Source organism: Hylobates moloch, unplaced genomic scaffold (genome assembly GCF_009828535.3).
Source record: "Hylobates moloch isolate HMO894 unplaced genomic scaffold, HMol_V3 SCAFFOLD_8, whole genome shotgun sequence".
NCBI lineage: Eukaryota > Metazoa > Chordata > Mammalia > Primates > Hylobatidae > Hylobates > Hylobates moloch.
In genome coordinates, this window is record NW_026652283.1 from 64,258,666 (window position 1) to 64,283,212 (window position 24,547).

The 24,547-nt window shown below is 38.6% G+C and overlaps 2 protein-coding genes across 2 annotated transcripts in view; both read left to right on the top strand.

The window, feature by feature from the left end:
* Positions 1 to 13,900, top strand: part of SELP (selectin P) — a 40,396-nt gene extending 26,496 nt beyond the window's left edge. Inside the window, exons 11-17 of the mRNA XM_032161042.2 lie at positions 5,595 to 5,780; positions 6,636 to 6,845; positions 7,894 to 8,079; positions 9,044 to 9,163; positions 11,285 to 11,315; positions 12,542 to 12,597; positions 13,288 to 13,900. Coding sequence (XP_032016933.1) covers positions 5,595 to 5,780; positions 6,636 to 6,845; positions 7,894 to 8,079; positions 9,044 to 9,163; positions 11,285 to 11,315; positions 12,542 to 12,596 — 788 coding nt within the window. The 3' untranslated portion in view covers position 12,597; positions 13,288 to 13,900. The remainder of the gene's footprint in view (positions 1 to 5,594; positions 5,781 to 6,635; positions 6,846 to 7,893; positions 8,080 to 9,043; positions 9,164 to 11,284; positions 11,316 to 12,541; positions 12,598 to 13,287) is intronic.
* A 2,441-nt stretch (positions 13,901 to 16,341) lies between these two features.
* The window catches only part of F5 (coagulation factor V), a 92,096-nt gene continuing 83,890 nt past the window's right edge, over positions 16,342 to 24,547 (top strand). Inside the window, 2 exon segments of the mRNA XM_032161045.2 lie at positions 16,342 to 16,499; positions 20,197 to 20,288. Of these exon segments, the coding sequence (XP_032016936.1) occupies positions 16,342 to 16,499; positions 20,197 to 20,288 (250 nt within the window).

Genomic DNA, 24,547 nt, shown 5'->3' on the forward strand with positions numbered 1-24,547 from the left:
GGTGGTGGTGCATGCCTGTAGTCCCAGCTAATCGGGAGGCTGAGGCAGGAGAATCGCTTGAACCCGGGAGGTGGAGGTTGCAGTGAGCTGAGATTGCGCCATTGCACTCCAGCCTGGTGACAGAGCGAGACTCCGTCTCAAAAAAAAAAAAAAAAATTGCACAGTTTCAGGAAGTGCTTTCATGTCATTATAGCATTTCTGTTTACCACAATTCTAAAATAATAAGGAAAGGCAGTATCATCTCATTTTATAGAAAAGGAAGAGATACAGGCTTAAAGAGGTTAAATAACTCGTCCAGGGTCACACTGTTAGTAAGTGAAAAGGCTCAACTCTATGTCACTGAAAGTTTTACTTCCTTACAGAGTCTTTTTCAGCTACATTCTTCATTTCTTCATTCCTACACTCACCTTCAACTGAGCACTACTAAATCCCAGCCACAGACCTTATTTAGGGATGGGTGAGATTTAACCCTAGCATAACTATGTGTGCACTTCCCTCCTCTCTCCACTTCTATATTGAATATAAGCTTCTTGAAGGCAGGAGCTGTGCCTTCTTCATCTTTATACCCCCTGCAGCAGCTAGACAGAATAAAAATGGGTGTGTGTGACAAATATCTGTTGAATTGAAGCTGATCGTTTACCAGTAAAATGTACTCAAACACAAGCTTTGGTAATTTAGTGGAATTCTCAAAGGCAGGGGCCAGATCTTATCTGTCTTTAATTCTCCTGAGACATCTGGCTGGCAAAGTATCTAGTATATTTTATGTTCTAAAATAGAAGTGCACTGAATTAATTAGTTCATAGCTCCTGTTTAGTTGCAAAAGGTACTATTGTTCTAATGTATTGTTCAGTGTAGAGTTAGTAATAATGAGACCAGTGATAATTGGTAATAATTATCACTTAATGTGGGACCACTTATTTCATAAGCATCATCACATTCAATCCACACAAATAACCCTTATGTTGGTTATTACTATGCCCATTTTAAAGGTGAAGAAACTAAGACTTTGAGAGGTTAAGTAGCTGGCAAAGGTCATATAGCTAGAAGTATGGAGACATGATGCAAACCCAGGCCTAGTCTGATTATAGGGCTAGTGTTTTGACCACTGAACTACACTATCACCCAGTGGTAGAGCTTCTGAACCCCGGGTAAGTCACTTGTGAATTTACTGTTTTCCACTCCACAGATTGCAGCTATAACTGCCGAATGAACTTTAGAAATGGCAGGGCCTGGTGATCAGATGAGAGAATATGTTGGTAGAAATCTATTCGTGTTACACGAAAACAGCTAAAATATTATTTATTACTTCCTGTGGAATGAGCACTAGATTAATATCCAAAGACTTGTATTGCTCTCTCTCCAAGTCATGTGCCATTAGGAAAGTCTTGTCACACCCTTAGGTTCCCATTTTCTCAATTCCAAAAGGAGAGGAGTGGACAAGACCTTCTTTGAGGTTGCTTCCCTGGCCAAGAATTCTGTAGGGTGAAAGACATAAAATGCTACCATCTGCTGTCAAAAAGATATACTACAAGTTCCCTGAGAATTCTAGAACATTTATGGAGGATAGCATTTGGGCTTGTGCTTTTTCACTCATTCATTTATTCCTCACTCTCTTATTCATTTATTCCATTGACAATTGTCATAAGTTCTATTTTCCCAATTTTAAGGCTAAAGAATATTTTTTAAAAACCTTTAAAAATCTCATTCACATTTTAAATCATGTAGGCAACCAACATGGCTGCTAAATCTGTAATCTCTAAAGCCTTTGCTTCCCCTCACTCCTTTCCAGCCCCCCTTTCTCTGCAGGAGGAGTCATTTGCCTCCCACCTTGCAGGCCCAGTCCCCACTTGCTGTCAAGACCCAACCCTGACCATGAACAGCAGCTTTAACCCACTATGGCCCTTGGAATTATCAACCTTGACTGATCCTGATCTTGAGCCCTGGTTTTTGCACTTGTATTTCTACTTCGTTCTCCAAATTTATGCTCTAAATTTAGGCAAATGCTTCCTCTTATTTTCCCATATGCCTGAACCCATTAATTTTTAACCCTCAGCACTGCCCCCTAGAACCCCAATTTTCACATAGTGTTTTGCAGAGTTCTAGGATACATCAGATGGACTCAGGGGCCTCCAAGTAAGCAGAGGCAGTGTGGCAGGTGGAGTTCTCAAGCTGTCTCTTCAGAGTGCAATGTGAGATTTCATTTTGGGGGATGGCTCTACAGACAGTTCCACTTTAGTTAGAATGCCAGTTCCCTGGGCCCTCTGGGATGTGGCCTCTGCCTAGTTGTTCCTCAGTATCTGCAGGGGGAATTGGTTCCAGGACTCCCTGCAGATACCAGAATCCTCAGATGCTCAAGTCACTTATATGAAATGGCATAATATTTGCATATAATGTACATACATTCTCCTTTAGACTTTTAAATCATCTTTAGATTACTTATAATACCTAATGCAAAGCCTACGCATCACTTTGTCTGCATGGATTCAACATACTCAGCACATGGCAAATTCAAGTTTTGCTTTTTGGAACTTTATAGAATTTATTTTTTTCTGAATGTTTTTGATCCACGATGAGTTGAATACATAGATGCAGAACCCTTGGATACAGAGGGTCGGTTATTTTTCAGCCTTGTCTCTGCCTTTGCCCTTCAGGACCTGAAGTCCTTTTCATGAGCCTAAGCAGTGCTTGAGGTTCTTGTACCAATTTTGATGATGCCACCTGCATGATGGATTGCTTGTACACAGTTTCTGTATCCCTCCTGTCCCTGCCTGTTGGACCACTTTCATGATACAGACTGCTGAATTCCTAATCCCTTAACACTGTCTGTCATTGACTCTCTGGTGACCATGTTTGGCTGCTGAACCCAACTCCTAATGTCTATTTTCACTGTGTGGGAAGGGGTCCTGGTTCCAAGTCCCAAACTCAACTCTGCACTTCTGCCATGTGCCTAGTTACTCATGTCCTAAAATATGGTGAACTGGTGCCCCCTAAAACTCTGGCCCAGCTGACATCTCCATTTTTTTCTTCATTCCCCCAACATTTCTCTGAATCCGTGGGGCTTCCTAGTTTTATTTCTAAAGTTTGAGTTTACAATATTCAACTAAGTTACATTTATTATTTAAAGTATATCTTCTTTCCAGAAAATTATGAGAAAACTCTATCAAACTCAAGTAAAATGATATAATAAAAGGAAACAGATAATTTACTAAATCTATTTGAAATAATATAAATCAATATGTTTAAGAATTCAGATGCAATCATGTATACTTACTAGATGGACTATAGAAAAACACCAATGAATACCCATATGTGATAGAACTGCCTTGGTAGTCAGTGAAAATAGAACACTAAGCATGCAATAAATGCAACCCTTATCTGTTTTCTATTTTTGTAATTATTCAGGAGTTGTTTTTTTTTTTTGCCAAAGTTTTACAGTAGGCTCAAGAATATGACCACTTCTCAAAGTTATGCACAAAAGTCATTCCTGGGTATAACTCTTTTCCTGCATCTGCACTAATGTCCATTCCAGCAGCATCCTTGATAACTCCACAAATGTCATTCATCCCATGTTTGCTGAGTGCCCACCATATGCCAGATCTGGGTTAGGCTTCCATGTAACTCATCTAGGCTGCCCCTCAAACAGGTAAACCCGCTTTTTTACATGATCCAGAGCCAAATTCTTAGTATGTAAGGATCAAGGTTAATTTTTACCTGAGAGGGTTCAGAGACTTTTATAAATATGAAAGTCTGGATATGTAACCTTGGCTGAGCATGACTGATAAGACTGAAACCAAAGCACTATCCCCCAAATGAATTTAATGCTGTAGTAATTCTCATTTTATACTAGGGCCCCCTTCAGTTAATTTTTAAAAACAGTAATTCCTCTTGTTTCTTTTCAAACCAGGTAGGAATACCTTTTAGAATGCATTTAAATTAAATTGTATTCATTACTGTATTCATTCAACTCATAAGTATTTGTAGAACTCCCCCTATGTGTCACGCCCTGTTCTCTGGGATACAGTGTACAAAGAACTGACAAGGTCCCTGCTTTCCTGCAGCTGACATTATACATATTCTTCAGTTTAAAGTTGTAATTCTGGGAGATTATGAAAAAGTTATTTTTGTGAAAATGTTCACAGATGACTTCATGTCTAGGACTTACACCAGTAGACATGTTTCAAAAATGTTTAGTAAATTGACTTGACGTGTCAGATATGAAGTTAATTACTCAACAATTTCAGAGTACTGAAATGAAATTCACTGTGTTACTTTGGCTATTTGAATGGATTCATGCAATAAGAATCCATAATCCTTCAATGAATAGCTTGTTACTGAAAAATACATGGGCCAGTATGTAAAAGCCAAATACTGTACATTGGTTTTCCATGAGGGAGCACATAGGTCTTGAAGAGGTTTGTAAAAATCAAACTAGCTAAGTAAATGAGACTTATCTGACCAAGGTATTGTTTTCAGAATAGCCTTAGATTTAAAGAAAGAATAGTCACTTCATTTGTCAATAACTCACATTTATTGATAAATAATAGTCTTACATTAGAGAATCTAATGGGGAGAAAGGAAAAATGCTAAGAAAATATGTAACTGCAATAATTTGTAAAAATACTTTTGGGGGGAAATTGTGAATTAAAATTTAAATTCATTTATTCATTCACTTGGCAAATGGTTACTGAGCACTGCCTCTTGAGATCCTGGGATGGGAATTATGGAAGACTCAAGGATGAATGATTCTTGGGTTTTAGATACTTTCCATCCAGTAGAAGAGGGAGGGTATGACATGTGACATGACAGCACATGAGTTCAGACAAAAAGTTGAAGAATTCAGAGGAGAAGAGTTCAGGCTGTGGTGATCAGCAGAGTCTTCAGACAGGTTACGAGTTAAATCCTGGAGGATTAGTGGGATTTTACCCCATGAAAATGGAAAAATTCTCAGGGGAATGTAAGCCAAGAACCAGAAGCAATAACACACAAAGTCACTTCAGGGAATTCCAAGAAACTAATCTATCTTGACCAGGAGGTTTTGAGTTTTCCTGTGTTATCTGGATGGGTGGTATTAAAATACAACAGCAAAATAAACAAAACAATTAGCGAGAAGATTCAAATGGAAGAAATAGTTTGAGGCAGAAAGCAATCATTGCAGTTTTAGGTGTGTTGAATTTGAGGAGATGGCATGATATATGGGAGCAAGTAGTCTCAGGCAAGAGGAAGGGCGGAAATGAAATCCTGGATTGCACCCATTCAAATTAGAGGTTGCTGCGGCAGGCTACAAGGTCTCTGAAGCAGACGGTGTAAAGAAAATAGGGTGACATTGTAAGTTCTTGAGTATGGCTGCCTAAATCTTTGACTTCTTTGTCTTCATGACTTGTACCTATACTCCTCTCTGTAAGCTCACCATCCTCCCACTGCCCCTTGCAGCAAATGACCTACATGATATGTTGTGGAATGCTGCTGTCTAGCAAAACACCTGGAATATAGGTTCTTAATAAATATTTTTTGAATACATAAGTGAATGAACTTTGTGTAACACAGAACTTCTGAATAAACTTGGAGATTGTGACACTCTTAATTTGATACTCTAGCCATCAAGTGCCCAGAACTCTTTGCCCCAGAGCAGGGCAGCCTGGATTGTTCTGACACTCGTGGAGAATTCAGTGTTGGCTCCACCTGCCATTTTTCTTGTAACAAGGGTTTTAAGCTGGAGGGGCCCAATAATGTGGAATGCACAACTTCTGGAAGATGGTCAGCTACTCCACCAACCTGCAAAGGTAATAATATGCACTTACTAAGACAGTTCTACTTTTGGAAATTTATTCCACAACAACAAACAATAATCTAGTTCTTATATGTGAACTAGATAATTGTGTATATTACCATTATTTGGGTTTAGCAAACAGCTGAAGGATTTTAAAATGTCTAAGGAGTGACAGGATATTTTTATGTTTGTGAATAAAAGATATATTGATTCTTAAGCAGGAATTTTGTTTCATGGCTTCTTTTTTTGAAAGGGCTTTGTTGAGCGAACTGAATGGTCTCCATTAATTTATTGCTGAGAGAAACAGATAATACTGGGGTAGAGTCACTGGTCCAGTTTTTCAAATCTAGGAATTGAGGTGCAAAGAGGCCAATCATCATCTTCCTGCCACATGGCAAGTTAATGACACAGCTGGTGGGATCATTCAAATGGAAGAAATAGTTTGAGACAGAAAGCAATCATTGCAGTAAATTTCAACTTTCACATTGACCTTTAGTCAGAGAACAGTACCACTTCCCAATAAAGCAGGGTTGGGCAGGCAGTTGGCCCATGTATATTTGGCTTTCTGCTGAATTTCTTATATTTCTGTACCATTTTTTGCTTCTTTTAAAAATAGCAATAACAATGACTCCCCTGATTTCTTCTCTTGGCCAGGAGAATCATCTCCTCAAGGATGCTTTTTAATAATTTTCCTCATCTGGTTTTCTATCTCTGACACTGATAGTTTTTCTTAACTTCCTTAAATAGCTCTTGCTAGAGCCTCGCTTGTTATGAAGGGAGTGAAAAGCAGTTATTCCAGATTAGCCTTAACTCTGTTACACTTCTTTTAATTGGGAGCTCTCTGAATTGAAACATTTTCTCACAACAGGCATAGCATCACTTCCTAGTCCAGGGGTGAAATGCCCAGCCCTCACCACTCCTGGGCAGGGAACCATGTATTGTAGGCATCATCCGGGAACTTTTGGTTTTAATACCACTTGTTATTTTGGCTGCAACGCTGGATTCACACTCATAGGAGACAGCACTCTCAGCTGCAGACCTTCAGGACAATGGACAGCAGTAACTCCAGCATGCAGAGGTAAGGTGAAAAAGAGCAGGCAGTTCTGAACCTGCCTTCCGGCAAGTACTCAAGCTAGCCATTGTGCCTGTATGTTGAAGTCTCACCCAACCACAACCACTAATCCAAGTGTCATCTCCCCTATGAAATCCACACCAATCCCAATTAGAAGTAATGTGTCACAGGCATTTACTTCTGCTCTTCCTCATGTCACAAGCTAAAGCTAATACACAAGTACTCAGAGACTTAAAGGAAGAAACATTTGCAGATGTCCAAGATGTGTTAGAAAAATAGGCATATTAAATGTAAAACCTGCCATAGAAATTGGTAAATTAAAAGTTGCATATTACGTGACAGTATAAACATTCCATATTTTCATAATAATTTGAACCTAAATAAAAAGTTAAGCCATATGTGATATTTCCTGAAGAGCTATCACCCTACACATAAAGCACTGAGACCTACGTTTCTTTCATTTTTGTATCCCCCACAAAACATAGCACAGTGCTTTGCAAATGTCACTACTGATAAATAACATTTATTTGAATTAAATCTAATTTCCTGACCTTTAATTTCCTATCCATATATTAGAAAGAATAACCCTGAAGTTCCCTGAAAATGTAGTTTAAGGAGGATGACAGTCTACTTCTTTCAAACTTCCAGTGTCCAGAAATGCTGAACACTTATTAAGTATTTTAATAAACACACACTGACATGCCAGTTGATCACAAATGTAGTAATAACATTTGGACTAATAGTATTTTTAAGAACTAAAATTTTGTAAATAGTATATTTGGAGGCAGGATTTATCAACGCATTAGCAGGTATTTGTCAGATGCTACTATGTGTCCGTCTTTGCATCTTGGTTCTTTGGCTATCACCCTTTGAGAGAATATTTTCATATATGTGCTGTTAGAAGAGCTACTGTGAATATCAGAAGTGGCTCATATCGTTTCTGACCTTTTACATTCTGCCTCATTTATTGGCAATGTTAGGTTACCAAAGAAACTATAATCTCTTTCACCTCCAATCCACATGTTGTTTCTCTTGCATTCTTTCTTTTCTGCAGCTGTGAAATGCTCAGAACTACATGTTAATAAGCCAATAGTGATGAACTGCTCTAACCTCTGGGGAAACTTCAGTTATGGATCAATCTGCTCTTTCCATTGTCTAGAGGGCCAGTTACTTAATGGCTCTGAACAAACAGCATGCCAGGAGAATGGCCACTGGTCAACTACCATGCCAACCTGCCAAGGTACAATTTTCATGTGGGTTAAGAAGTCACTTTGATGTGGAAAATAACAAAATCAGTGTTTCTTCTCTGTGTCTTTCTCATAGTGGTCTTGCTTTCCATCCCTGGGTTTCCCCCTGCTTAATAAGTGTTTCACAATGAATCAGGCAGAATCTCCTTGCCTTATAGAGCAGTGGAAATTAAATCCAGTGACTGTGTAGGTAATCACCCCTCCTTTTCAGTGTCGAATTTGTGAAATGAAACCTTTCGCTTCATTATAATCTCTGTTTAACAGACCTTGAAGTTTCAAAATGTTTTAAACTGGGAGTTATTTCATGCAGATTTCTAATTTATTATCTCAGAAGACCTTTGCTTACCACCTAACTCTAAAAACCTCCTAGCAGATCTTCCTTAAGTTCCATCTGTTTGCAAGGTGTAGTTCAGCCCCCTATTTTTTCCCCTCATAGCTTGTTCTGACTACCTTTTGTTACATAACTGAATCTTTGCCAAAAAAATCATGCACAGTTTATTTTATTTGCCTAAACTTACACGTATAGGCTTCTTATGTCTATAATTTAATTTCTTTTATTGGGAACTTACCCTAATTCTTTTGGAAATTACAGTTTATATTTAAGCCTTAGGAATAAATTAAGGCCCCACTTTTATTTTATTTGCCCAAACTTACATGTATAGGCTTCTTGTGTCTACAATTTAATTCCTTTTATTGGGTCCTCACCCTGATTCCTTTGGAAATTAGAGTTTATATTTAAGCCTTAGGAATAAAATAAGGCCCCACTTCCCATTCTGTTGCAGTGGATTTATGAATTCGAGATATTCTTTCATGTTAGCTTGTCGGCATTCCCAGGACCTTTGGTGATCCTACTTGATCTCACATCTTAGAGTTCTTGAAAACTTTCTGGGAGAGAAAGACTAGTCTTTTGCATACTATACTTCTTATGTCTTGCATGTGTGTGTGTTTGTTTTGCAGCAGGACCGTTGACTGTCCAGGAAGCCCTGACTTACTTTGGTGGAGCGGTGGCTTCTACGACAGGTCTGATAATGGGTGGGACGCTCCTGGCTTTGCTAAGAAAGCGTTTCAGACAAAAAGGTAAATAGGAAATAGTCTTCTCTTTGCTTTTTTTCTTTCATGTAATTTAGGGTGGGGAGGGAAAAACCACAACTTCAGTAGTTCATGTTGGAAAATATTTGCATTAAAAGAAAATAAAGCCAAGATAAGTGATCTTGAGAACTGACTGTCCATTAGAATCACCTAGGGAACTTCCTAAAAATATAGATCCTTCTATGGGGAGACTTGGGAGTGGGTGCGGAAATCTGAATTTCTCAAAAGCCCTCTCCCAAAATTCAAATGAGGCTACTTTGCAGTTTGGCATTTGGGGCCTCTGGTCTAAGTACCCTAGGCTATCACTAAAGCTAATTAGAAAGGTGTTATGCTTCCTTACTTCACTCATTTCTTCATGTAGCAGTCATTTATTCATCAGCTCTGTTAGAGTGTGAGACTCATAATGATGGTTTCTGATATTAAGGAAGGAAAAATCCAGTAGGGGAGACAGGTGAAATCAGTGCTGGTAGTGAAGTGTGGTAAGTGTGTTAGGACACAAATACAACCTAGGTATTATTAGAACATAGACTAGGGATGCCTAAACCAGACTGGCAGGTCAGAAAGCCTTTTTCAAGCTTAGCTTTGAAGAATGAGAGGCATTTAGCCAAGGGGAAAATGGAAATAGAGTTCCATCAGAGAAAATGGCATGTAGAAAGACATGAAAGTGTGAAATCAATGAGAAGATGGTATGTTTCGCAGTTCAGTGCATCTGAATCAAAAGGGGATTATGGAGGAGGCAGGAGATGAAGTTAGGGGCAGAAGAAGCTGCCCCTGTATTGGTGACCTGGTGTGATAAGCTAAGAGATTTGCTTTTTCTCCTGAAAACTTGTAAAGTTGATGCAGGATTTAAACAGAGAAGACCAAATAGATGAAAACTCTCTGTAAGGGAAACTGCGTTCATCAGACTGTTCATCAGAAAAAGAACTTTAGTCTAGGAATTAAAGACGGGAACATCCCATCTCTTAAGGTTTAAAACATCCTTTCTCAATCTTCTCCAGACACTTAGCCTGCCTATAAGTTCATAAAGTTTTGTTTATAACCTAATGGGGCTCTTCTTCATCACTCCTCATAGAAGTAACTAGGGGCATCAGAGAGACCATTAATTGCTCAAATCAAGGTAATTGAAAGTGGCTATGTTAAAATATCTGAAAGAGATCTCATTGAATTTCTCTATTGTTGACATAGGTCTCAACACCTATTCTTAACTGCTCAGAGGCAAAACCACGTGTTCTTTACTCTTATTCTTTCTTCATTTACAATGCTACCAAAACATTGAGGCTGTTTTTCCAAATCTCCTTTATATACTCTCCTGTGAGTGGCTAAGACAATAGACAAAGATCAGTATTCTGCTTCAATACCAAAGAGATGTACTGAGAGCTACAGTGAATCCCTCCCTGCAAAATGTGTGCTTGCTGAACCAAACCCAGAAGGCAGAGGCAAGAGCTCCTAGACCTTAATCTCTATAATCATGTAGGAATCACTCTAATCTTGATGTTTCCCCCAAGTCCTTTCTTTGACTTTGAGACATTTCCAGGGGACCCTCTAACAGTGGAGAAGGACAAATGGCCACTCATGCCCCAATATTTTTAATAACAAATACATTCATTTGTTGGGGATGGGAGCTCTTTTCCTGGGCTTCTCCCAACTTGATTTTAGGCTTTCAAATTTTCTATGGCCAAATAAGAGGAAAATGCTGCAGCCATAGCTGAAAATTCAACTATGAAAATCTGTCATTTGGATAAAAATATGCTATCAGGGAGGAAAAACATCCACTGTTCTGTTGGTTTGGATTTGTGTATGTGATTAGCTTGCCCAGCTAAGGGCTGAGGGCAAGTGACACAAGATGCCCTCAAAAGAAATTGATTTATGTATTTACTGAAAGGAAGGAGGAAGACAGTGAGAGGACTCTAGAGTTAAATATTGTCGAATGTTTAATTTAGCCTAAAACACTTTCTACCTTTCAGTGAGAAACTGTTTCTAATATTCCCCTTATAATGAGCCCGCCTGAAAATCAGTCTACTGGTTTTCCCCAATAATTTCTATCCTTAATGACCCTCTCTTTCATCTTTTTTTTTAAATCATTCATTCTTGTCTTCTTGCTGATTTTAGATGATGGGAAATGCCCCTTGAATCCTCACAGGTAAGTTAGAAATGTTTTATGATTGAGTAAATTTTGCTACCTTAACTTTATAATTCACTGTAATATGTCAGAATGATTACATGCAATGCCTGCCTCCTTTTTACAATGTATTTTGCAATGTCTTCTTTTCTACTCTGAAGTAAAATATACAGATAACAAATATTCTAATTAAAATATAAAGTAGAAATAAAACAAAAAGTAATTTATAATAAAAACAACATGCAAAAACTTAGGCGTTGTGCCAACAGATGGAATGAGGTCATCAGAAGTGTGCACCTCCCACAGAATCACTAGGAAAGCAACAGCCACACAGGTGGACTGATGGGGAAATGTTGTATTAGTGACTCAAAGAGCATTAGAGCTGTGGCCAACACCAATCTAATTTTTCAAAATGGTGAACAACTCTGGTAAAGAGTCCTAAAACCTGTGATAATTGTCCTTTGATTCATATGGCAATTGCATTTTTTAAAGATGCAAAAAATGCTTAATATTTACAGGTAAAGTGCTTGAGTTCCAGGCTCAGAGATTTTTAACCTGTATGAATATTGAGCACATATTCCAAAGTTATGTGGGGTGTTGGACAATTCTTTTGTGTCCTATACCCCCTGCTATTTATAATCTAGCAATAGTTTTCAAAAAGGGACAGTATGCCCTCAAGGGTATTTTTTGATTTTTATAATGAACAAGAGTTCTACTGACATTGAGTGGGTAGGAGGCAGGGGTGCTGGATATCTTAAAGATATTTCCACCCTGGAGGACATGGAAATCCTTATATGAACTCTATTGTCATGGACATCCAGCACCCTTGACCCATACCCACTCAATATCAGTAGAACTCTTGATGGTTATAAAAATCAAAAAAACACCCCTAGGGGGCATATTGCCCCCTTTGAAAACTATCGTTAGATTATCAAGTGTTAATGCCAAGAATTTTGTAACTACTTCTTCTCATCTAGAAGAGGTTGCAGCAACTTAGAGGGTATAACAGGTATTCAGTACATAAAGCATCAACAATAACTTAGTGTGGGTGCAAAATGCAATGCAAATTACCCAGAGCTGTTAAGTGGGGTATCGAATATTTCTTTGGCATTTATTTTTCTTTCCTTTCTAAAGCAGAATTCCAAGGGTGGATGGTAATTTGTGGTTTCTGGAAATACTATGTGTTGGACTGTATTGTTGAGAACTAAGCAGTATATGGTTGTCATCCTTGTGTTTCTGTTCTTTAGCCACCTAGGAACATATGGAGTTTTTACAAACGCTGCATTTGACCCGAGTCCTTAAGGTAAGGTCCCTATAAAGATATTTTCGAAGGAAATAGAACAATAGGGAGAAATGGAATACTATAAAGCTTAACTTTTCTTTACATAATCATGTATTAAATTTTAAGTATGTATTAAATTTTCAGGCATGAAGGAAATTGTGTTGGCAGTAGGACACAGGTATGACAATGGAGTTACAAAAGAGTTCACATAAGGATTTTCATTTCCTCCAGGACAGAAATGTCCTAACAAGACATAACTTATTTCAGGATGTGTAACATTTCCATTATTGACTGCTAGGTGGTGATGATGTGGCCTTGCCTGCAAAGCAGAAGTCAGGACTGCTGAAAAATGTTTACGAACTGTTATGGAGTCAATTCCCTATGCTACCTGCTGGAAAAACAAAAATAATCTGATGCTATCCCTCTCCCAAAAAGTTCAGTGGGTAGTTGAGTGTCCTACAAAAGGCCTGAATGGCAGAATATTCGAAATCTAGAAAGAAAAGATTATGCTGAGCCTCAGGGTGTAGATATGATGAGCAATTTTTTTCTTTCTTTTATTTTTTTAAGGAAATGATAATTATTTAAATTTCTTTGGTCTCATTTCCAGAGACCTGTCCTTTTCCTGGTTACCTCATTCAGCCTCCATATGATCCTGTTGTGAACATCAAGTTTCCTGCTACACTGGACTTAACTATAATGCATTTGCTGCAGTTTTCCATAAACACCTGTGAATCAAAGACACGGAATTACCTTAGATTAGCTCTGGACCAGTCTGTTGGACCAGCTCTGGACCAACCCTGTTTCCTGAGTTTGGGATTGTGGTACAATCTCAAATTCTCAACCTACCACCCCTTCCTGTCCCACCTCTTCTCTTCGTGTAACATAAGCCACAGAATCCAGGAGCAAATGTTTCTGCAGTAGTCTCTGTCCTTTGACTCATCTGTTACTTGAAATACCAGTGAACCAAAGAGACTGGAGCATCTGGCTCACAAGAAGACCAGACTGTGGAGAAATAAAAATACCTGTTTATTTTTTGATTGAAGGAAGGCTTTCTCCACTTTGTTGGAAAGCAGGTGGCATCTCTAATTGGAAGAAATTCCTGTAGCATCTTCTGGAGTCTCCAGTGGTTGCTGTTGATGAGGCCTCTTGGACCTCTGCTCTGAGGCTTCTAGAGAGTCCTCTGGATGGCACCAGAGGCTGCAGAAGGCCAAGAATCAAGCTAGAAGGCCACATGTCACCGTGGACTTCCCTGCCACCAGTCACTGTCCCTCAAATGACCCAAAGACCAATATTCAAATGTATAATTAAAAGAATTTTCCCCAAATGCCATGTTCCTCTATTTTATGGTTGATTCAGTAAGGTCTGTATACATCACATTATTTACCATCAGTATAATAACACACAATTATGGTTGTCCTATTTACACCTCGACCGTTCGGTCAGTCAGCAACTATGTATCACACACCCTACACTGCAAGAGAAAGTCAGAGAAATGGAAAAATTCTTCATCACCTTAATGTTTTACAGGGAAGAACAAATGTGTGTTACATGTTCTTTAAATCCCATGTTTAATAAATAGGTCATTGAAAGTCATACAGTGTTTATCTGGAACTGATGTTAAAAAAAAAGCCAAAAATTATAGTAGTCATCTTGTCTCTGTAAAATGTAATGCAATAAATATGTCACGTACATTGTATATACATAAGCAAATATGCAAATGAAAAAGCAGCCTACTCAAAGGTTACAATAATGTTGCAACAATTTTGGTAGTAACCTTGGGATTTAGGAACACAGTGCTTTCAAAACATTTCTCTGATACACTGCCAGTAGCATCTCTGACTGCTTATTTAAATGCAATCAATAGGCTAGGTGTTCTAGGACTTTGGTCTCAACCCTGTTTCCTGAGTCAGAATCTACATTTTGTAAAAGTTCCCCCGGGAATTCTGATGGTCTGCCAACTTTGGGAGACACTGATAATATTGTAGATAATGAAGTGTAAGCAACTGTTCAGTTAGGGAGACAATAGATACCTGCATGGAATAACAAAAGGTAATTAACATGATTATATAATTTGAATAGTGTTGTAATAGTTCATAAAATGGAAAAGTCAATTTGAGCCCAGAATCTGGGAGATAGGCAGAACTCTGGACTGTAAAGAATGGCCCAGCAAAGAGGAAGAAAATGGGCATTCTACGTTGGTGCAATAATATCAGCACAGGAGAAAAGACAGAATATTGCGGGGAGTGGGGAGGGAGGAAGAGGCTGTTGATGAGCCTGATATGATTAACAGAGACCTCATGTGAGGTGCCAGATTACAATTTATTGAATGCATAAAGCATAAGACAGAAACTTGGAGCCATGCAGATACAGGGAACCCAGGACAAGTCACTATGATGCCTCAGACAATATAATTCTCAGATTATCAATAGCAAAGTAAGATTTAAGGTGGTGTGAAACAGTCAGATCCTTCAAGAAAAACAAGAATACAAGGGGTCCTGGAGACAGGAAAATATGATCATAGTAATAAATTTGTGATTCCTTGTTTCTCCTCTCTTTCTTTCTTTCTTTCTTTTTTTTTTTTTTGATGGAGTTTTGCTCTTGTTGCCCAGGCTGGAGTAAAACGGCACGATATCAGCTCATTGCAACCTCTACCTTCCGGGTTCAAGCAATTCTCTTGCCTCAATCTCTCGAGTAGGTGGGATTACAGGTGTCCACCACAACGGCCAGCTAATTTTTTATATTTTTAGTAGAGACAGGGTTTCACCGTGTTGGCCAGGCTCGTCTTGAACTCCTGACCTCAGGTGATTCACCCGCCTCGGCCTCCCAAAGTACTGGGATTACAAGTGTGGGCCACTGCGCCTAGCCGCTGTGTGTTAAGTTCTGGAACTATAGTTTACAGTAGCATTTTATCCTCCCAACATACCCTATGAGGAAAAACTATTATTGTCATCCTTATTTCACAGATGTCAAAACTGAACAGAGAGGTACAGTAACTTGCCCAAGACGACACAGCTAGTAAGTGAAACTGAAATCTGGACAACTGATTTTTTTCAGCCAAGCTCTTCAAGCCCTCTGCTATGCTGCAGCTTAGCTGGCGACAGGCCCTTATCAAGGCAGAACTGTGCCTTGATAGAGGCCAGGAAGGCGATTCAGAGCAGTAGGTCTTGTCCATGTGTTTGTTCCCTGCTTCTTCACCACTCGAAAATAGTGTTTCAGTGCCCAGTAACAGGGCACAATACTCTTTTCCTCATATCAAAAGGGGAGCCATCTGCTCAAGGTGGTTGGGTGCCACTGCACTGCACAGAAGGTTCTCTAAGTGTGAGCTTGGACCCAGGCAAGCCTCAGGTCAGTGGTAACGGACGACTGCTTCCGTGGTGTTGGCGGGTGGAAATGGAGGGATAGAGCTTTGTCCGGCTCATGAATCCCTGGGCATTGTCCCGCCTGCTAGAGCCTCTGATCTCTGTCCCTTCTTCACCTGCAGTAAAACAGTCACTAGTTTGGTTGCTCTCCCTAATACCTCTGGTCACTGGGAGCTGTGATCTCACCAAACCCCTGCCAGGAAAAGCCCCAGAAAAAGCGGAGGGAGGGAGAGCCAGAGCTACTGCTGCCGCCGTTTGCAAGAACTGCAGGGGAGGAGGACGCTGCCACCCACAGCCTCCAGAGCTCATTGCAGCTGGGACAGCCCGGAGTGGGGTTAGTCAGCAGCTCGGCAAGCGCTGCCCAGGTCCTGGGGTGGTGGCAGCCAGTGGGAGCAGGAAAGGAAGCATGTTCCCAGGCTGCCCACGCCTCTGGGTCCTGGTGGTCTTGGGCACCAGCTGGGTAGGCTGGGGGAGCCAAGGGACAGAAGCGGCACAGCTAAGGCAGTTCTACGTGGCTGCTCAGGGCATCAGTTGGAGCTACCGACCTGAGCCCACAAACTCAAGGTAACTCAGGTGTGGAGTCCGGGTGGGCTTCTCTAGACAGGAAAATCTATTTCTTTTAGAGAACATTCCCTTTGCAATGTCATGGCTTTTTTTTTTTTTTTTTTAACTTCAGGTAAGTACATATAACTAATAAGAGAGTATACTGAATTAAATAAACTGAGCAAATGCTAATTTTGCCTCCAACAATGTAGTTTATCATTCTGAGGGTATAGAAAGCATCCCATTTGATTGGTTAGATGCTGCTTTCTTTTCAAGTTTATTTTCAATACAGTTTTTTTGGTATGTTTGTGTTGGCTTCTATATTGGTTAATTCAAAGGCACCAGGCACTTGCTCCCTCATTAGCCCCTTCCTGCAAACTCCTGTTCTAGATTTTTAGTTGTATAGTATTTTTATGAGACTCCTAGTTACATATTATTTATTCCATTGTCTACATAGCTTCATCTTCTAAAACTAAAAATGAACACCTTGTGCTTTTTGTCATATAATTTTATTGCTGCCTTATAAATGACTTTGAAAATACCATCAGTTCTTGTATGTTTTTGTACTTTCACCTTTTTTCTGCTTCATATTTGACTTATTTATCCTATTGAATGTGACTCTTCATTTTTTCTCTCTGTTTATCATGTCCTGGGATATGGTTTACCCTGGCTATTTAAAGGCATATGTAACTGAGAGGACGTTTAATTCATATAAAATACTATCCTTGAGTTGCAAACTATTTTTTCTAATTGAAATGTTAAAAATAAGACTTTTCAGAAATTAACTAAATCATAGAGTCTACTCAATATTTCCAGTTAGTTATTTTTTCAATGGTAAACTTGCTAGTGTGACTCACTTTTTTTCCTTAAATCACACTTCATTATGAAAGATGTGTTCCTCTTTTACAATTACAAAACCAAAGTAATCTGCCAAAAAATAATGTAATATTTTGAGATGTTTTAGTGTATAATATTAACCTTTTTAAAACTCTCATTGTAACTGGGTTATTTTGGAGGGTATTACATACCATCTTGGTCTTATAATAAGAAGAGATCCCTCCTTCTCAAAAATAATCATTTTAAATATCGTACTTCAAAGTGATCATCTAGGTCACACCCACACCCTTCGGGAACTGCCGTAAGCTAAAACCCCAAGGAAAATAACAGTCCTTCTAATACTAATCTTGCCTGCTCATGAGCAGAATGCAGACTTGGTTGTTGGCTTTCTTGTAGCATGCTGGGTTTACGCTTGGGAGTTTTGTCTCTTGTCTGTAGTTAGCATTGAAAATAACAAGCAAAATGCTGGAGGCAGAACTAGATAGGGCAAAGGTCTGATTCACATGGTGAGTACACACGGGGAACCATGACTGGTCATTCTGTCCCCTCACCCTGTGGGTAAGTTTCCAAAGTCCTGGAGATTTGTTCCTCTGGTAGCAATTGTTGAGTCAAAACCATAGAAACACAACCCAGACAAACTGTCATATTGTTTAACCCTAAATCATATCACTTCTCTCTAGCATTTTCTTATGAAAAATCTAATCCATATATCTGGCTGCTTAAACTAAGAACTTGTTCTAACTTGTCCTGCCCCTAGAGCTATGATACTCACTAGGTGACTATCAACATAGACAACTCCATCTTTTGGCAAAGTGTATTTTAGCACAAAGCAGAAATCTATCTACTTATTTCATATAATATTAGCAGGACAATGCCTTTTAAAGGTAAAATGTATGTATTATTCTTGCTCCAAGTCTAAGGTGAACACTTTCAAAAATTTCCTTAGAAAACTTGTTTAGTCACTCACATGTATACAAAGAGATATTGAAGAAAAGATACACAAACATTTTCCTTCTAGGGTTCTAGCTTTATATGATTTTGTGATTATGAACAAATCATCTTTAAACAATCCTTATAAATGAAAAACTCATCATACGCATTGCTTCAATTCATATCATCTGTAACTTTTTAATCAGATAGATTATTTTCCAATAGAAATTGTTCAAATCAAAATAGACATACCTCAGTATGAATACACAGCATACACAGTAAAACATGTTAGAAAACATCTCTCTGTTGAAATTACTCCACGTAAGAGACTGATATTTTTTAGTAAAGATTTTACACCATCATCTACATTTCTGTATTAAATATCTGGGGCAGGGGAGGACAATAACTTTTCAATTGTACTAAAAATAAGTAAATAAAAATGGACTTCCACATTAGGGACATTAGTATATAGAATCTTAGAATGCTCAAGTTATAAGAATGCTAAGAGATCATTTAATTCATATTCACCTTCCATGCTTTAACCTTCTACTTTTCCCCTTGCCCTCAGCACCAATGACCTTACCAAGTAGTTGTCTAATTTGTACTTGAATGCTGCCAGTGATGGAGAATCCACTACATTCTCTATCTAGCTATTCTAAAAGTACTTACATGCCTCCTTTAATTCTGCCCCCACATGTTAACACAGTTCCTGTATTCCACATGTTAAAATTTGTGAGCATTACGGTAACTACAGATTTTTTTTGCTTTCTGTGAAAACCTGAAGGGTAAAGACTAACTCTTCTTACATTTACAAAATAATATTACTACCTAGCATGGATTGAGTATTTCTAGTGTGCCAGCTCTATGCCTTTTGCACATATCAACTTATTTAAAATTATACAACAATTCTGTGAAGGAGATTTCAGTATTAATCTCATCTTATAGTTGTAGAAACTGAGGCACAAGTGGATTAAGTAAACTTTTCAAAGTAAAGCAATAAGAGGTAGATATAGCCTTCAAGTCCAGAGATACTGAATTCACAGCCTGCACCCTAGCCACCGCGCTATACAGAAGTCATGGCATATGTGGGTGCTGTTATGTCTTGATTATGGCTGGGCCACTGTCCCCACATTAGGAAGCAAAACAAAGCCACTCTGATCAACTGATTTAGACATTTGTAAGGTATTTTCTCCAGATTCTCTTTCCTTTTACCCTCATCTTTGAGTTTAAGACAAGGATAAGAATGATTTGCCTTTAGAGGTACAGAACAATAACAACAACAGCAAAAACAGGAAAGTAACCCACCACTCACAACTCTCCCTGTTGTCTGTCGTCTCTCTAATTTTGTTTAAAATCATGAATGCAGTGGTTTCACATTTTTTAAACTTGGTTCTGCCACTTATCAACTGTATCTCTTGGACTCTTTCCAAAACAGTTTTTTCATTTGTTTGTTTCCAATATGAATCCCAGAGCTTTTACTCCATTAGCCATCTCTCACCTCTCAACTAGAAATAAATTCCACCAAATCAATACATTTTCACCATGTTCCCCAGTAGATTAAAACTGTATTTGATTGATCAGTTGAAAAACAGCTCATATATTTATTCATAAAGGATTTTGTCATATTTTAATCATATAAAATCTAAGCCTACAGTTTGGGTTTCTACTGTGATATTGGGTTCTTTTTAGAAAATTGATTCTGAGGAATGATATTAGGGTAGATTAACTTGTGAACAAATAGTTATCACAACAGGATATTTTTGAAGAGATCAATAATTATTTCATTAATTTAACTTATTGATCATATTTATAAAACTGTGGGCTTCTGAAATACAATAAAGATACTGGTATTCTACTAGAAGTCTGAAGATATGAGAGACCTACTTTTTTGTAATGTGAGAAATAGATGTTGAATATGCCTTTCAAATTAGTTTTTGTATTTTATTTCCAGTTTGAATCTTTCTGCAACTTCCTTTAAGAAAATTGTCTACAGAGAGTATGAACCATATTTTAAGAAAGAAAAACCACAATCTACCATTTCAGGTAAGCCTGAAATTTACTTTTTAAATTTTAAAGATAAATTTCTATGGGTAATTTGGCATTCACATGTATCTAAAATATCCATTTACTGAAAATTTATAGAAATATGTGGTTTTTTTTAAGAAGTACAGGCTACATAATATGTGGGGCCTGGTACAAAATGAAAATGTGGGTCCTTTTGTTTATATTATTGAAAATTTCACAGTGACTGCAAAGCATTAAACCAAGCCAGCGGCCCTTTGGGGCATGGGGCCCTGTGAAACTGCCCAGGTCACATACCCACGAAGCTGGCTCTGTTTTTAATCTTGATTAAAATAGCTAAATAAAACTTCTAAGTGTTTGAATTTTTATTCATTTATCTAAAAAACTGTTATTGAGTACCTGGTATGGGCTGGGCATTGAAATAGGCATTGTGGATGCAACAGTGGACAAGACAGTCTCATATCCTGGGTTCATGGAGATTATGGTCTAGTTTAATGAGCATAGATGTGCCTTTGCAGAATGATATTTTGCTTCCATTTGGCTCCCTAGATTCATTCAAAGGAACTATGTATGGCTGACTCTTTTGCATCTCTTTCCCATCTATTCTCCTGTTTATTTAGTGTGATATATACAATAGCCATAATTTTTAAAGAAAAGCTCTTCTTTTTTCCTCATCTCTTCCTTTATCAAGAAGACTGGGTTGAATAGGGTTCTAATATCTTAACTATGATACCATATTCCACAGGGATGATAGAGACCATCAAGGGAGAACTTCCTCCAGTTGAATCCCCTTGTCAGTAATTCACCTGTCCCTTTTCCCAATCAGATGAAGACCTGCTGTCTTTCCCAGAATCATCTTAGTCTGTCCTGCCTCTTCTGATCTCCTTTAATCTTCGATATTTAGTCAATGGGAGTCTTCCTTTCAGTTAAAAATCAACAACCAAACCCAAACCAAATCAAACCATGTCCAGTTAACTCCTATCTAGAAAAAGAAAAAAAAAATCTCCCCTTGACCCTGCCTGCCTTTTCCTTTTCTCTCCTTTCCTTCACTACCAGTTTTCTGTATGACAACTCTGTATCATTCTCTACATTTCTTCGCCTATATTCCTTCCCTAATCCGCTTTAGTATGAATGAGTCTACTAAAATTACTCTCACAAAAGGGCACCTAGGACTTGAGGTGCCAGAGCCTATGTTCTTTTACTACTAGACATTACTAGGACATTTAACACTCTTCCTTTTTGAAGCTCTCTCTTTACCTGTTTTTTCTAGTGCCCCTTCCCCTAGGTTTTCTCAGACTTCTTTTACCGCTCCTGCTCAGTATCCCCACCAGATATTCTTCCCTAGGGTTCCAATCTCACCGAAAACCAAGGCTTTCACTACTACCTACCCAGAATCCACTTTCCCTCTGAAAATACATTGACACCCCCTCAATACCAGCAGAATTAAATCTTCGCTCTTCTATACACCCCCAGTACCTTGAATTAATCCCTACCTTCTAAAGATATTAAGAGGATCAATTGAGTTAATAAGTACAAAGTATTTATAATGATGCTGACACATAATAGGCAGTCAGTAGAAGTTAGCTACATTATTGTTATTGTTGCTGCTATTATTAACCATAACTTAGATTATATATATCATAGTATTATGGATATCTATATATCTATATTTCTCCACCCATTTATATATTCTTCATATGTGTTCATTTATATATTTATTTAATTTTAAACAAATCTGCATTTAAATATTCTTTTATTTTTAAATAATTGTGTATCGAGGCCAGGCGTGGTGGCTCATGCACTTTGGGAGGCCAAGGCAGATGGATCACTTGAGGTCAGGAGTTCCAGACTAGCCTGGCCCACATGGTGAAACCCCGTCTCTACTGAAAATACAAAAATTAGTTGTGCATGGTGGTGCACGCCTGTAGCCCCAGCTACTCAGGAGGCTGAGACATGAGAATCACTTGAACCCAGGAGGTAGAGGCTGCGTGAGCTGAGATCGCATCACTTCACTCCAACCTGGGTGACAGAGCGAAACTCCATCTCAAAAAAAAAAAAAAAAAGTATATTGAGAACCTACTACATTCCAGGCTCTGGGATAAAGTGAATAAGACATGGATCTTGATTTCCAGGAGCTAATCAACTACTGGGGATAACCTATGGATAGACAAGCAATTACAGTAGAGTAATAAGGAAGAACTATGATGAGGATTCTGTAGTAGGACATAGGAGACCTATCTCCAGTCCGGTGGTCAGGAAAGTATTTCTATTTCTAGATTGATAGCTGAAAAAAGAGTAGGATCTTGGAAAGCCAAGCGGGGAGGCAAAGGGTTGGGTGGTAGATGCATTTTAAACCAAGGCACAGAATGTTTAAAAGTTTGGAGGTGAGAGTATGGTATATTTGTGGAACCCTAACTGGATCAGCACAGTTGGAGCACAAACTTCAGGGAAGGAATTAACAAGAGATGCAACTAGATGGGGATCAGGGATCCATGCTAGGCTTTATATTGAGAGGAATAGGGAGTCCCTAAAAGGATTTCAGCAGGAGAAATATTTGTCCTTTAGAAAGATTATTTTGTCCAATTATAGAGAATAGATTGGAGAAAGACCAGTCCAGAGCCAGAGAAAGTAGTCATGGGACTGTTGTATCAATCCAGATAGCAGAGAAGCTGAGATGGGGAAAATAAGATGGAGTCCAAAGATATTTAGGAGCTAAAATTGATTAAACTTGGTGACTCATTAGATGTAGATAATGAAGAAGAAAAGGGAATTGTTATGGACTTCAAGGTTTCTGTTTTGAACAGCAGAATGGATAGGGTGCCATTCAGTGATAAAGAAAATTTAAGAAATGGAGATAGTTTGTGAGAGAAGGTGATAAGTATAGATTTGGAGTCTGAGGTGTGTATAGAATATCTATCTAGAGATGTTAAGTGAGCAGACGGGTGTAGAAGTTTGGCCCTCAAAAGAGAGATCTGAGCTAGCTGTCAACATTTGGGAGACATCAGAACAAAGATGGCAAATGAAGAATGTAGAGGGTGTGAAGTTACCCAGCGAGGATGTGATGAGAAGAGAAGGCTGCAGACAGAGCTCAAAGTAGCAGCAAAGTCCAAGGGATGAGCCAAGAAAGAAAAGTTTACCAAAGGAGCTTGAAAAAGCCTGTTCAGTGAGGGGAGAAGAAATCTAGAGAATGTGTTATCCTGGAGGCAAAGGGTCAAATGCTATTAATAGAAGGGCCAAAATATGGTCCTTTTGTTATGGAATAGTGGGGCAATACCAGATGGCAGGGTGTTGAGGAGTGAATGGAAGGTGAGGAAACTGAAGCAGAAGGGTCTTATAGATAACTCTTCCCTGAAACTTGGTTCCAGATGGGAGGAGACAGGGTAGTTCTGGGGCGGACTGAGGAGCTTAAGGATATTTGAGAATTTTATAAAAAGGAATACAGAGACTTAAATATTTAAGGCAAGACTCTATAGAAATGCCATGAAGTCCTTTCCAATAGAAAATGAGTGGATAAAACATCTGAGAGAGAATGATTGATTAATGGAGACTTAGAAGAAGCAGGAAGCGTTGGGATTCAAACCCTGGGCTGGCTTGGCCTTCGGTAGAATGGCTACCACCTTCATGGGGGGCCAGGAAAGCAGAGGATAACATTGCAAATAAAATTAAGTTTGTAGTTGTGAGCAGGAAGTTGAAGGATGTCCTGTCCTGTATCACAGAGTCCATTCATTTTCACAGCTCCAGCTCTAAGCTTAGCATGTGCAATAGATACTTAAGAACTATTTAATTAAATTAAATTGTAGGTAGATGAAGGGAATATAGGTGGGAAACATACTCATTAGGGCCAGGAAAAGAGGAATTGGGCCGGTATTTGAAGGTGTACCTTTTGTGGCTTTTGCCAAGCTAAGCAAATTTTAATCCCTTTGCTGTGTGAGACATTGTGCTAAATGCCATGAGAGACGGAAAGGACTAATTCCAGGCTGAAGACTTTTAAACAATAAAAAGGCATGGATAGTTTTTGAAGAAAAGGGTACTGTGATCAAAGTCCTTTCAGAAGATTAAGTTTTGTAGTGATTTCCTGATTTAACCTTGTTGGAGGTAGACTCTGACAGTTGGTGAGAACAGTCTCCAATTTATGTGTAAGACCTTTGCACCTTTCTGTCAACCCCTGTGTGTCTCAGAATATATTTGTTTTATGTGAACAAAGGCATTTTGACGTCCATTTTAATGTAATCTCTTCCTGAATGTCCAAAGTTGCTTAACTATGAACTTCTGGAGTGCAG